Here is a 14,024-nt window from a genome sequence, read left to right on the forward strand (position 1 = left end):
TGTTTAGTTAATAAGTTTCCATATAACTTAAAGTAGACAAAAGTACTTTTGACCTTATTTTACAACACACAATGTCTCATACAATTAAATGACAGTCCTGTCACCTCTTGTAGTAATGCTTTTCACTTTGAGTCTCACTATTAATATAAAGAGTTAAATTGTGCATCTGTAGCTTGACACATGTGGGAGTGTCACTGATAACATAATCCTTCAAAAAATTGAGAATGAGAATGCTGTATAAGATTGATCATTTTTAAAAAGCAGGTATAAAGCACTTTACTGTACATTGTTCTACAGTAAGATGGCAGTATACTTTTTCACTGCTTTCAACACCATCCAGCCATCACTGCTGAGGAGGAAGCTGGAGGTGGCAGGTGTGGACCAACATCTGGTTGTTTGGACTATAAACTAAACACAGACACACTGTACAAGAAGGGGCAGAGTGGCCTCCACCTGCTGAGGAGACTGAGGTCTTTTGGTGTGTGCAGAGAGCTGCTAAGGACTTTCTATGACACTGTGGTAGCCTCAGCAGTCCTAATGGAGTTGTGTGCTGGGCAGGGGGAAGTACAGGCAGAGACAGGAAGAGACTGATTGGAGACTGGTTAGGAAAGCCAGCTCTGTCCTGGGCCGCACACTGGAGTCCATCAGGAGGTGGCGGACAGGATGTTGACTAAACTAACATCCATTTTTAATAACCCCTCCCGCCCTCTGCACCACAATGTAGAGACTCTGACCAGCTCCTTCAGTACTAGACTGACCCACAGTGCAAGAAGGAGCGCTACCGCAGGTCATTCCTCCCCAAAGCCTTAAGACTTTACAATATAGTCTGATACTTTTATTCCTCAACCACCCACCAGTCATTCCTCTGTAAATCAACACTGTAAATATGCACAAAATACTGTATATAACATAATATTCTAAACTTAATAATTGATAATTTACTTACATTTACCTAAAACCTTGAATTTCTTTTGCACAGTTAAGGCTTTGTGTTTATGTTTATTTGTCTACGGTCTTTTTGCTGCTGTAAAATGAAAGAATTTCACCATTGTGGGATTAATAAAGTTTTATCTAATCTGATCTATTCTACTGTATATCAGGCACAACATCAGTATCATATTATGGTCAATCTGGTGTGGGATTGGTACACAGATAAGAACAGGCAGAATATCTGTGTTAGAGGCATAAACCTAATTATTAATAATTAGAAATTAATTGCCTACCGCTACCCACAGCTGACCTAAAGCAGAAGGACCGGGAGATCTTGGAGCTTCTGCAGGAAAGGGTCTCTCTTTTTTGTGAGCTGGCAGAGGCGACAAGTGGCCAAGAGAGCCTACAGCCCCCCGTCACTCGATACCTGTTCAGGGCAGATACACCCCAAGCCCCTCGTGCAGAGAAACTCCTACTGGATGCCACAGCAGAGGGTGAGTCTGACACCAACTTTTAGTGTTTATTTGGAACAAAGTGTAAAGTAATAGTCCTGAATCCATCTTCAGAACTGGACGACTTTTACATCCAGTTATATAGTTATTATTATAGTTATTAGTCTAGTTAGACATATTATTTTCATTCTATTTTTTCATCTGAAGATAGAAAGAAAGGAAAAGCTGTTACTTGTGTCCATAATGGAAATCGCACTACATACCTAGGAGGAGAAAGGGCAGCTATTGTCCTGAAATGTAAAGAGAATAAAGATAAAGATATGACAAAATCAGTTGTGAGACACTGAATAAGTTAAACCAGCTGCTATAATGGTCTGTGGTGAACTTTCACATTTTCAACTTGTTTTGAAATTACACTATGTATACTACTATGTACTAACCATCAATAAATAAAGACTCCAAATATAAGACTGTATAAAAATGTGTGTAAAATGCCCCCTCCACACGTGTGGCTCAGGTCTCTTCTGTGACCAGGTTTTGTACAAACAGCTATATTCACACAACAACAGTATTTACACAATGTCTCATTGGAATGCATTGGTGTTATTACAGTGAATTCGGGATACTCACTCATTTTCTGCAGCTTAGTGGACATATGTATGCTTTTAACTAAAGCAACAGATAATATGATAATATAAACATTGAATTACTAGGTATGTTTTTTCACAGTGGATAGGTTGAGTGAGCTCCTTCTGGGTTCAAGTGTGGACATCCCGCTTCAGTGTCATCATAAAAACACAGACATGTTGGAAACCAGTGAGTCATTTGCGTTCAAATATCAAATGTATCAAATGGATACAAATGCATTAAAGTGTCCCTGTCGCATACTTTGTAAGATAATCAGTTATTCATTACAGACAGCTTAGTTTTTGCATTACTACTACAGTACATATTGACTATTGCTGTTTGCCTTTTTGCAGGTAGTAAGGATATGTTCATAAATGGAGCCCGTGATTTGTGCACCGCAAAGGTGAGCTTAGGAATTACACTAGGTTTGAACGACTCTGTTGAATGTGACAGTGACCTGAGGACAGAATAAACTGCACACTTTTATTGTAAATTCGTTTTCTAATGCTTATAAGCATTTGTAGACACAGTAAATGTGTCAAAAGTAGCCACAGTCAAGACATACAGTAGACTGCAATTGAACAGACTACAAATGTAGTCAGGTTAAAAGATAGGTCAATTATGTGCCATTGAAAAAAATTCTCATTCTCACTATGGCATATAAAACTTTGTTGATAGTTACAGTACAATGATGGGCTGACTGGCCATCCATGCCTTTACAATCTAAAATGAAGTGAATTCAGTTTAGTACAATACAATAAATGTAACTATTGATCTGTTTGGTTATTACAGTTTTTATTGATTGCTTTGATGCAGCCGTCTAATGAAACTCCACATTGCCTAAACAGTTAACACAGGCCTAAACAGCTGTTCCAATGTCAAAATGACATGTTTTGTTTGCTGAAGTCTCTAACCGTGTCAAAACCTTGGTTATATGCAACAAAAGCAATACAACTTGCAAGCAAGTTTATGAACATGTCCAATCAGTCATAACACAGTGGACAGCAAAATACAAAACATTGATCTCAGTGTGAATCAGTGCATCATTGATTGCCATTGTATCCTGTAGCTTTATGTTGTCTTTTTAGCCTATGTCAAATTAACCATTTTGCACAGGATTGGATCCACATGAAGAAATGCTTTGCTTTATTCATGCATGACATTCATTTCTCAAACTGCGGCTGAAAAATGAAATATTCTAAATATCATAGATAATGCATGTAAACCAACATACAGTCTCATCTATTGGAGGATAAGACTGTCACAGAGGACAGGAGCTCTGAAGTGAGGACCCAAATGCACAGCTCTTGAATTGGTTTAAGTAAAGAGTTCTTTATTAAGAAAGCACATACAGTAACACTAGGCAGCAGGGTGGTCGTGCAGGCAATGATCAGAAACCAGTAATCCAAAACTCCAACGAAGGTACAGGCAGGGACAAGGGCAAAATGCACGAGTCAAAACCAAGGACTTACTGGGATGATTGCTGAAAAGCTGACAACCACAACAGGTAACGCGAGCAGACAATCTGGCAAGGAACATGAGGAGAACTGAGGCCTAAATACAACACTAATAGGTAAGTGGATGCAGCTGGTGAGAACACATGAGAATAGAAGGTATCTATTGAGCATGAGCATGAGTAATGGGCATGACGCTGGATCTTTGACAAAGACACAGCCACTATTGATACTCAGTCTCTGCCTTAGACCTTCTCCATCCATGCTGGTAAAGACTAACACAGCTTTTATACTGTAAAGTCTAAAGACAGATTGCAAATTGAAGATTTGTGTGACAGAATGTCAAAGAAGGTGCAATGGTAATTTGATACTGGTCTTGATGGTTTCTAATAGTTAGGAATAGACTGTTTCTGTTTGGTCACCAAAACTAAAACAATGGACTTTAGACTGCTTGAATGACATCAGTGTTACATGTAACTGTTTTGCAAAAGGGTGGGGAACACGTGTCAATCGAATGAGAACACTAATGCTCTGCTTTAATAGTGATGAAGACTGAATGAAACCTAGTTTTTTTTAAAAACAGGTCAAAGCAATCAATAAAAACTGTAAAAAGACATAATCTTGACATAGACTTCTTTTATGTGTTTTATATTTTCTTCTTTCAAATGTTACAGTAAACAGCTGCTGCTTCATTTTATGCATTTCTTTAACAACTGTGGCAAACTAAAAAGGTTTGCGATCCAGCTCCAATAGCAGACAACCATTAAATTTTACATACTGTAGTAATTTACAGTAACACACAAAACAATCAGTATGTTTAAAAATATTTTCTCGAGAGATTTATTTTTTTATTCATCATTCTGGTTTTATTGTAGGGTTTTTAAATTTTTTTGTGTGTTTATATTGTTTTATTGTGTTTTTAACAATTTGTAAACTTTGTGTGTCAGTGTTGGACACTATTATTAAATGTGTTTGTGTGTGAAAGCTGTAAAAAATCTAGTTTGCTGTACATGGACCAAGCAGCATAGTTAACATGAACAGTTGAAGTATTGTTCAGAAAGAAAGAGAGAGAGAGAATAAGCTTTGTTTTTTTACAGGACATCTATCAGAGGCTGGTAAATCTCAATGTTTACCTTCACGCACTCCAGGTGATGATGTTTACTTGCTATTCTACACAAGAATATATATCTTGTTATTTTCTTTAATTTTTTATTGTCTAAATAACATTAGGAATAAATCTTCTAGTGATTTTCAATTGGAGTAATAATTGAAGATTATTTTAAAGGGACTTGTAATGCAACTTAAAAAATAAATAACCTCTTAGATGCTGTGTAAGTGATGTTAAAGTATGTGTGTGTTTTACTCTTTTTAGCATATTAAGAGAAGTATTCCCTCTGATTCTTAGTTATACTTCCCTTAAAGATTTGCAATAAGTCGTGTTCTATCTTTTTTTTTATATAACTGCCACAATTATGTGTCTGTTTATTTGGCTGCAAAATGTTTCATTTTTTTCACATTACAGGGTGCTGTCATCAAACAAGACACCATCCTAGAGTTGCTGCTACAGGAAACAATGATGCCAGCTACAAGTGGAGCATGGCGTCGTCTCTGGTGTGATGGTGGAAATCGGGAGGCTATTGTGGGCTCAACCATAGGTGAGCTGGCTCTTTTGCAGAGACAACACAGCCTGCTGCAGGAGGAACTGCTAAGGCTGCGGGATGCCGAGAGCCGGTTCAAGGACAGTGAGAAGGCCCGGGCCAAGCTGGAGAAGCAAGTCCGACACATGAAGGTCTGCAGTGGAGCTACGAGCTAAGAACAATTGCACAGCAATTACAAAAATCAATGGATGTTTTTGATTTCATTTTTTTTTAAATCGGTTTTAACGCAAGACAAATCAGTGCTCTTTTCCAAAGAACAAAAAAATCTGTAGTGTTCTATATCTGACATGATACTACAGGCTTGTTCTGCTTTTACTATTGTTGTAGATTGCATCTGTGGAACCAGGAAGGGGGATCTTAACAGGAGATGACGGGAGCGAGAAGCCATTCCACTTATCACATGGCTTTCAGGGTGGCAGTGATGTTGAGGTGGACACGTCAGATGACGATGGTTCAATATCAGAAAGCTCCAAAGGTCAGATAATCAACTGACGGTAAAGCACGGTGCCCGAGAATGTTACATGTACCAAGGTGGTATTAGTGTTTCTAAATAATTGTGCCTCTGTGATTAAAGACAATGGAGGCTAAACCCACTTAGTTAGGCTTGGTTTTATTAAATCTTAACCAGTAAGACTTTTAATGTTTATTACATCTTAACCAGTAAGATGTAACCTGTAATGTTATTAGCTAGAACAGTAAAATCGGTTCTCTACAATTCTCCTAATATCTAAAAAATTCACTGAACAAGTTTTGAAATTCAGGGGGTACTCAACTAGTATATGTAGTTATCCCACTTAAAATGAGATGAGAGAGGCCTGTAATTTTTATCTTCGGTATAGCTCAACTATAAGAGACATCCAGAAAATCACATTCTCTGAATTTTAAACAATTGATTTTCAAATTATGTTGGAACATAACTATTTGGTCAATAGCAAAGGTTTTGATACTTTTTTATATATCCATTGTTGGACAGGTCAAATGTTTTCTGTAAATCTTCGCAAGGTATATACACCATGTTGCTGACATTTTGGGCCATTTCATGCAGATCTCCTCTAGAGCAGTGATGTTTTGGGGCTGTCGGGGTAACACTGACTTTTAACCCGCTCTAGAGGTTCTCTTGGAGATCTGGCTAGGTAACTTCAGGACCTTAAACTGCTTTTTACGAAGTAACTCCTTTGTTGCCCGGGCAGTGTATTTGGGATTATTGTCATGGTGGAAGACCCAGACATGTTTCATCTTCAATACCCTTGCTGATGGCATGAGGGTTTCACTCAATACAACTCAGCATTCTCTCTCCTCCAAACACTACTTTGGTTTAATCTGACCATATAACATTCTCCCAATCCTCTTCTGGATCATACAAATGCTCTCTAGCAAACTTCAGATGAGCCCGGACTGATATAAGCAGGGGGATACGTCTATCACTTCAGGATTTGAGTCCCTGGCGGCTTTTGTTACTTTGGCCCCAGCTCTATACAGGTCATTCACTAGGTCCCCCGTGTGTTTCTGGGATTTTTGCTCACTGTTCTTATCTTCATTTTGACCCTACGGGGTGAGATCTTGCCTGGAGCCTCAAATCGAGGGGGATTATCAGTGGTCTTGTATTTCTTCCATTGTCTAATAATTGCTCCCACAGTTGATTTCTTCACACAAAGCTGCTTGCCTGTTTCAGATTCAGTCTTCCCAGCCTGGTGGAGGTTGTCAAATTTGTTTATGGTGTCCTTCGACAGCTCCATGTTCTTGTCCATAGTAGAATTTGGAGTGTGACTGTTTGAGGTTGTGTACATGTGTCTGATAACAAGTTCAAACAGGTGCCAATAATACAGGTAACGAGTGGAAGACAGAGGAGACTCAGAGGAAAGGTGACAGGTCTGAGAGCCAGAAATCTTGCATGTTTGTAGGTGACCAAATACTAATTTTCCACCATAATTTGCAAATAAATTCTTTAAAATTCAGACAATGTGATTTTCTAGATTTCTTTTCTTAATATATCTCTCATAGTTGAGGTGCAGTATACCTCTGATAGAAATTCCAGGCCTCTCTCATCTTTTTAAGTGGGAGAACTTGCACAGTGGTGGCTGACTAAATACTTTTTTCCCCACCATGTGCACTTCTGGCAGGAGTTCCTTTGATGTCTTTGGCTCTTTGGTGGTTTGCTGCTCTTTTGGGTGACAGGAAAACATTGTGCTTGTAAATGAAGCTCCCAGGCAACATTGAAAAGATTAGGTCCACCTTTATTGGTGAATTCATTTTAACGAAGTGAAAACTTTAAGTGTAATGAATAAGATAAATAACTAAATAATTTTTGAGCAGGATTGAAGGTCTTTGTGTAGTAGACTGCATGAGGTATTAAATTTCCAGAAAATGTTTTACATTTTACACACACAATATAAAAATGTATATAGAAAAAAGAAGAAAAACAAACAAACAAACAAACAAATGGCTAACAAAGGCCAATGAACAAAATCTTTTAAATGGAGTAGGAAGAAGTATAGACTTATTTAATCCTACCCCATGTGCTTTTATCAGTTCAGTTTTAGCCTACTTCCAAATCATATATCCTATCATATACATGCATACAACATATTCATTTATGCACACAAATACAATCCCAGCTAACCCCCCCCACAAACACACACACTTATATGTATTTCATATATGTAATCTATATGTAATACATATTAATTTTATACACACAAATACACCCCACATACTCATACATTCATATATAAATAATATCTTTACATATTACCATTATTTTATTCACATTAATCTCATACAGTCCTGCTAGCCTCATTACTGTTTTTCATTAATATGTTTTCTTTACATATCCTTGTGAACTGCTTTACATTTGATGCATATTTTTAAGTATTATATGGGGGTGAGATCTTTAATCAAGAGCGTAGTTTTTCAATTTGAGAGTGCACTTTAGCGATTTAATGTTAAGATATGTCATGTTTGCACTCAAAACCCTTCCTTCGCTTTAAAAATGTCTCTGCTTGCGCTCGGATTTACTCTGCTTGTGTTCAAATTTGTATTTGCACTCTCAGCTTTCCAGCACTCACGCTCAAATCCTCCTCCTCGCTCTCGGTTCTTGCTGCTCACGCTTAATTCGTCTCACGCTTGCTCTCGTTTCTATGACCCGAGATAATCCTATAAAAAGTCACCAGCCAATAGGAGGCTGTCTGACCAATGACATGAAGCTTATTTTTCCCATGTGGAAAAGAAGAACGTAAAAGGAACACGGTGACGGTATTTTGGTTAAAACTCTAATTGAAAGCATACAACATATTTTCTGAGCTGAGCAAAGTCCAAGGTGACTTGATTCTCCAGACAGATGTCAAAAAAATGTTTCATTCAATTCCCCACACTAGCCACAGAAAGAGGTGAGACGAAACGCAGAGAAATAAACAAATCAGGGGAGGATCTGCACAGAGAATCTGCCGTTGTTGCCATTCACTTCAGCTGGTGTCTGTCCTGATCCACCGTGCCCGATGATCTGCCGTAGCAATTGATCAGTTTTCAGTCTGACTGGTTAAATTAGTTTAGCAATCTAAACCTGGTGCTGATGTTGTTGGGTTTGACCTACACATAGACTTTACAGGGTGACAGCTTTATTTCAACAAAATATATTATAATGTAGTTCCATTTCTCTGTCAGACGTCAACAAGTCTAATGGCAGCCACCTGACCTCGGATGAATTTATTTATTTTCTCTGTACCAACGTTAAATTAGATTACGCAAAAACAGGTCACCTTTAATGAAAAATAGAATGAACGCATCATAGTATCATACGATGTAGTCCACTTTCTGTTGTCTTGTTTTTTGAGGGGGATGGAGAGTTGGATTTGTGTTCTTACATTGTTTTATACCGGGGGTCTAAGAGTAACGTAAGTTCAATTCTCTGTAGATCCAAAACAAAACATATTGTAGAAATTGACAATAAAGTTGACTTTGACTTTTTTTAATACACGGACTCCGAAATACTTGCTCTAAAGTCACTTTGCTTGTCTTCCACAGAGACATTTTGATGGCGAAGGAAGGGATTTGAGCGCAAGCATGACAAAATCTTAGCATTAAATCACTAAAGTGCGCTCTTGAATTGAAAAACTACGCCCCTGATTAAAGATAGATATACAAAGATATAGATATAGATATAGAAAAACCTTTGACAGTTGTACGTGTACATTTTACTTTTAAGTTTAACTTAAGTTTTAGCTCCCATCCCTAAACATTTTCAGTATGTTTTCAGGTAACAGATTATTTATAACTTTTCCTGTGGTCAGTTAGGATTGCCAAAATTATTTCTGTTATGCAATAATGAGAGAGATTATTGTTGAGGGAACCCCAAAAGTCTTCTGTTCTTAGTCTGTAAAGCACTGGTTGTGGATATTTGTGCCTTTGCACAAGATTGTACACTGTTTTCCCAGCAGTCAAGGTAGCTAAGAAGACCAAACATTATTTCAGCAATTACAGAGATAATTTTAAGAAGTACAATTTTTGGCTATGCTGGCATATTATGTCAAAATCTTCAAATCAAAAAAACTCTGTCAGTCTGAGTTCAGAGGCAGTATTTCTTTTTTCCTTGAACTATATGAAGAACTAGCCTTGATTTTGAATTTGACCACTAGATTAGCTAAACATTTTTATTCCATTCATTCTATCCATCCAAAAAGGCTGGATTGTGTTTTTGGATTATTGTTGTGATATTTTCTTAGTGGGACTTGACTAGCATGAAGTGGTAGCTGGGGGTCACAAATGGCTACAGCCCTGAATCACATTCATGCATCCATTTTCTACCACTTATTCCCATGCGGGGTTGCGGGTGGTGCTGGAGCCTATCCCAGCTGTCTTTGGGCAAGAGGCGGGGTACAGGTCACCAGTCTAACGCAGGGCAACACACAGACAAACAACTGCTCACACACTCACACCTATGTGCAATTCAGAGTGACCAATCAACCTTATGCACGTTTTTGGACCGTGGGAGGAAGCCGGAGAACCAGGAGAGAACCCATGCAAACACAAAGAGAACATGCAAACTCCATACAGAAACGCATCCGGGCCGCCCTGAGTATCGAACCCACTCTTCTCGCTTTGAGGCAACAGTGCTACCCACTACAAGTTGCCGCCCTACTAAATCACATTCATCCATATGGTATATCTTAGACTGACTTGATTTGTTTTTGTTTTGTTTTTTCAGATGTTCAAGATATTCCAGGGGAGATTTGATTCTTGTAATGTTTTTCTTTGCCAAAGAGCTTATATCTAAGATGTTTTTTTAAATGCATTGACTGCAGCAGTGTTGTTGTCTGTTGTAATACGCACCAGTACACATATATCTTCTGAAAGTTTATTCATCCATCTGCTTTGTATTGCAATTGATTGCAGTTGTTTTTAGCTTTTACACTATGTGCGTGCGTGCGTGTGTGCATGTGTGTGTGTGTTAGTGCTGGGCACCAATTAAAATCCTTAATCGAGTTAACTGCATGAGTTTTCTGAAATTAATCGCGATTAACACATTAATATGAAGCGCATTCAGTAGTAGCTAAACACTTAGCTATGGCATTTTTTAGCTTGTCTTGCTTTTGTTTAAACTTCTCCCACAGACTACATCCAATGTAGTCTGCCAAAGTTTCCCTGCGCTGTTTGTTTATGTGGGTAATTTGCTGGCATCAACGGTGTGTATTGCATGTAAGTGATACTTTAGACTCAAAGTACTACGGTGATTCATCTGATTCAGATTTCTCTTGGATGACTTGGGTCTATAAACCTGCCATTAGGAAGAGATTTTAATTGATAATGTCCACGTAGGACACTCTATTTGGTTCTAGTTCAATGAGTGCTGCAGTGGCAAGTCTTTCTCGTTAACAAAGTCTTGCTCCTTAATAAAGTCTTGCCTTAACAAGCAATTAACACATTATTTTGCCCAGCCCTAATACTGTATATATATACTTACATCTATGAATCTATAACTGGAAGGATGGCTTCTGGATTCTTAGAGCTTCTATTGTCTTCAGCTAATTTGCATATGAAATACATGTATTGTATGCACATTCTGGAAGTGGAACTGGATGTATGACACTACTGTAGCTGCTTTCTAATCTTCTACTTAGTGAAATTTCCATGCTGTCATGTAATGTCAGAATCATGTACAAATTCATATAAAAATACAGTTGTTCAAAGAATGTTTTTTTTTTCTTTAAGTACACTAAACTAAACTCTTTTTGTTGACCCCATTTCTTGTGAACTAAACTGAGGTACACAAAGGGTCTATGATTTCAGCTTCCATGACTTGTATACAGTTCCTTGCAACATGGAGCCATGCATTATCATGCTGGTGATAGTCGTGGATGAATGGTTTATCAGTGGGTCTCAGGATCTCGTCACGGTATATCTGTGCATTCAAACTGCCATCAATAAAATGCTTCTGTGTTCCCCTGTCCATTCCATACCCCACTACTACCATACTGTAGGCCACTCAATCCACAAAGTTGACAGGAAACCTCAAAAAAAAAAAAAAAAAAGCCTCAAAACTACAGATTTTAGAGTGGATTTTTGTGGCCAGTCTGTGTAATAATAATGCTGTCTAATCAGCATTTCAATATGCCACCTGTGAAGTGAATGGATTAGCTTGGGAATGTTACAAACTGGTGTTCAAACACTAACCCGTTCACTCGTCTGAGCAGCACGTACTAATGGCTTCACTAACACAGATTTAGACTTTTTTTAGATTTGTGCACAATATTTAAGAGGATTAGGCCTTTTGTGTACATGTAAAAAGTCTTAGATCTTCAAGTTGATGTCATGACAAATGGGAGCAAAAATTGTTCATATTTTTGTACAGTCGTATAGTTTTCATTGTGTCCTAAACCCGCTGGTAACCTACATTTAGTTTTGTTTTTGTTTGACGAAAGGGTGGAATATTTGTAATTTATTTACTAATGCAACATGTAACACTGATACTGTACATTAGCTCTGTACACTTAAAAACTTTCTTAAGTTGAGAATTTCCTGAATGTATACAGTATATAATATACTAAGAAAGAAGAGTACACTTGACATGATTATATTATAGCTCTATATTATTTGCTAAAGTATAAAGTAAATTTTGCGTCAGAAATAGTAATTTATTTACTGATTATTTGATTCTTCAGTATCAAAATTGTTTTATGAAATCAGCATTTCAAAACATTTCAAAACATGCTTTATGTTAATATTTAAAATCAAAATTCATATATAGTGTGTGTATGAAAATATATATAGTGTTTGCTTTTTTATCATCTTAGTCTTTAGTCATATTTTACAAGCATTACAAGTGGTCCTTTTATTTGTAAATTAACTCAAATCTTTTAATGAATCAAGTGGAGTTAGAGGTTTTTTTTTGTCTATTTTAATGACCTTTGGCTTTGTCTCCTACTTTCATAATAATTGCTGCCATACTGTACCAATGTAAAAATTAAGGTTTAGTTGTATCTTTTAAAATTAACTGTGACTTCGATGATTCTAACCTCAAACCTTTGAACATATGAAATTTATATATCGACATTTTGATCACCTAATTGTACTGCTTATAAAAACAGAAACAGCATAATGGTTTTACACTTGACAAATTAGATGATTTGTTATGGTGGTATGTAATTCTTTTTTTAAATTCACATTATTGATATTGTAAGATTTGACTCAGCCTATTCATTGTGATGTTTCATGTTCTGTTGTTATACTAATAGTTTGCGCTGTATATGTAATTTTAAATAATTTAGAAATACTTTCAAAGTTATATGCATAATTCTGCTGAACACAGTTTTTGATGCCATTTTTCAGTCCTGTAGGTGGGGATTCTGGCTTAGTTTAAATAAAAAAAATAAACTACAGAAATGTAAAAACACTATGAACGAGGTATCACTGCAAACAAACAACGGCAAATCAGAAATTTGAATAGAAACCTAGAGGAACTGGTAGACATGAAAAACTGCCAAAATGGTCAGGGAGGTATTGCACAAAAGTAGAATTAAAATATCCTGGATAATCATCCTGATTATCCATTCTGGTTTATTGTATTGCACAAATGCCAAGCATGAGGTAACAGCAGTCATTTGTTAATTTCATTTTCTAAAATTAAGATGATACAACAGAATAATAAGCAAGATAATTGCACACCACACAGTGCAGGTGTTGTGAGGACAGTACAGTCCAGGTGAGTATAATTGCGTATTGAGTATAAAAGATAATCCTACATACAAAAATGGTCAACAAAATGATGAAACTGTTAATATTGTTAGAAGATTAACTTAGGGATGATGCTAGGGAAAGGCTTCTAACCATACTAGTATCACTGTTGTTTTGGTACAATATCAGCTGCTAATGTGACCACTTTTATAGGCACACACATAAGCAGTGTTATGATTAACAAGCAGATACCGATTGTAAACTTGGCAGTTCCAGCTCCTGCCATTTTTCAGGTATACTGCTTGACATTATTGTGTTTTTATCCATTTTTATTGTACAGGTAGAGCGGCAAGTTTTTGCTGCCTCACTCCTGCCCGATTTTACACTGATCTCGTCATGACATTAGCATGACTTAGGTACCATTCCACCAAGCCCCCCTACACCAGTCATGACCCCCCACTGTGATGTACTTAATGCGTGGCTGCCTTGTTAATGTATGAAAAATAGAGAAATGGAATAAGCGGACGGGTAAAGCTCCGTCACCCAGGCCATCCGATGGAACATTTGACTATGAGCAATGTGTTGACATGGAAGGGTTAATAAAAAATTATAAAATAAAAAATAAATCTGCCAAGCGACTGTGTAAGCGTGAGGTTGCGATGCTAAGGCTATTCACGGACCAAGCCCAACTCTTGAGGGAGAAAACAGCTGAATATGTGAAAAAGCAGATTGAACGG

General features: G+C 37.2%; 1 protein-coding gene across 4 annotated transcripts in view; it reads left to right on the top strand.

Annotated features, from left to right (window-relative positions):
* arhgef1a (Rho guanine nucleotide exchange factor (GEF) 1a) overlaps window positions 1–13,009 on the top strand; it is a 74,984-nt gene extending 61,975 nt beyond the window's left edge. For 3 of the 4 annotated variants that reach the window (XM_029166557.3, XM_029166560.3, XM_029166558.3), the window contains 7 exons: window positions 1,236–1,424; window positions 2,112–2,198; window positions 2,363–2,412; window positions 4,561–4,611; window positions 4,986–5,252; window positions 5,449–5,596; window positions 10,322–13,009. In XM_029166557.3, the coding sequence (XP_029022390.1) occupies window positions 1,236–1,424; window positions 2,112–2,198; window positions 2,363–2,412; window positions 4,561–4,611; window positions 4,986–5,252; window positions 5,449–5,596; window positions 10,322–10,350 (821 nt within the window). In that variant the 3' untranslated portion in view covers window positions 10,351–13,009. The remainder of the gene's footprint in view (window positions 1–1,235; window positions 1,425–2,111; window positions 2,199–2,362; window positions 2,413–4,560; window positions 4,612–4,985; window positions 5,253–5,448; window positions 5,597–10,321) is intronic. The other variant, XM_029166559.3, reaches the window with a different exon arrangement.
* The last annotated feature ends 1,015 nt before the right edge of the window (window positions 13,010–14,024 follow it).

Source organism: Betta splendens, chromosome 11 (genome assembly GCF_900634795.4).
Source record: "Betta splendens chromosome 11, fBetSpl5.4, whole genome shotgun sequence".
Taxonomy (NCBI): Eukaryota; Metazoa; Chordata; class Actinopteri; order Anabantiformes; family Osphronemidae; genus Betta; species Betta splendens.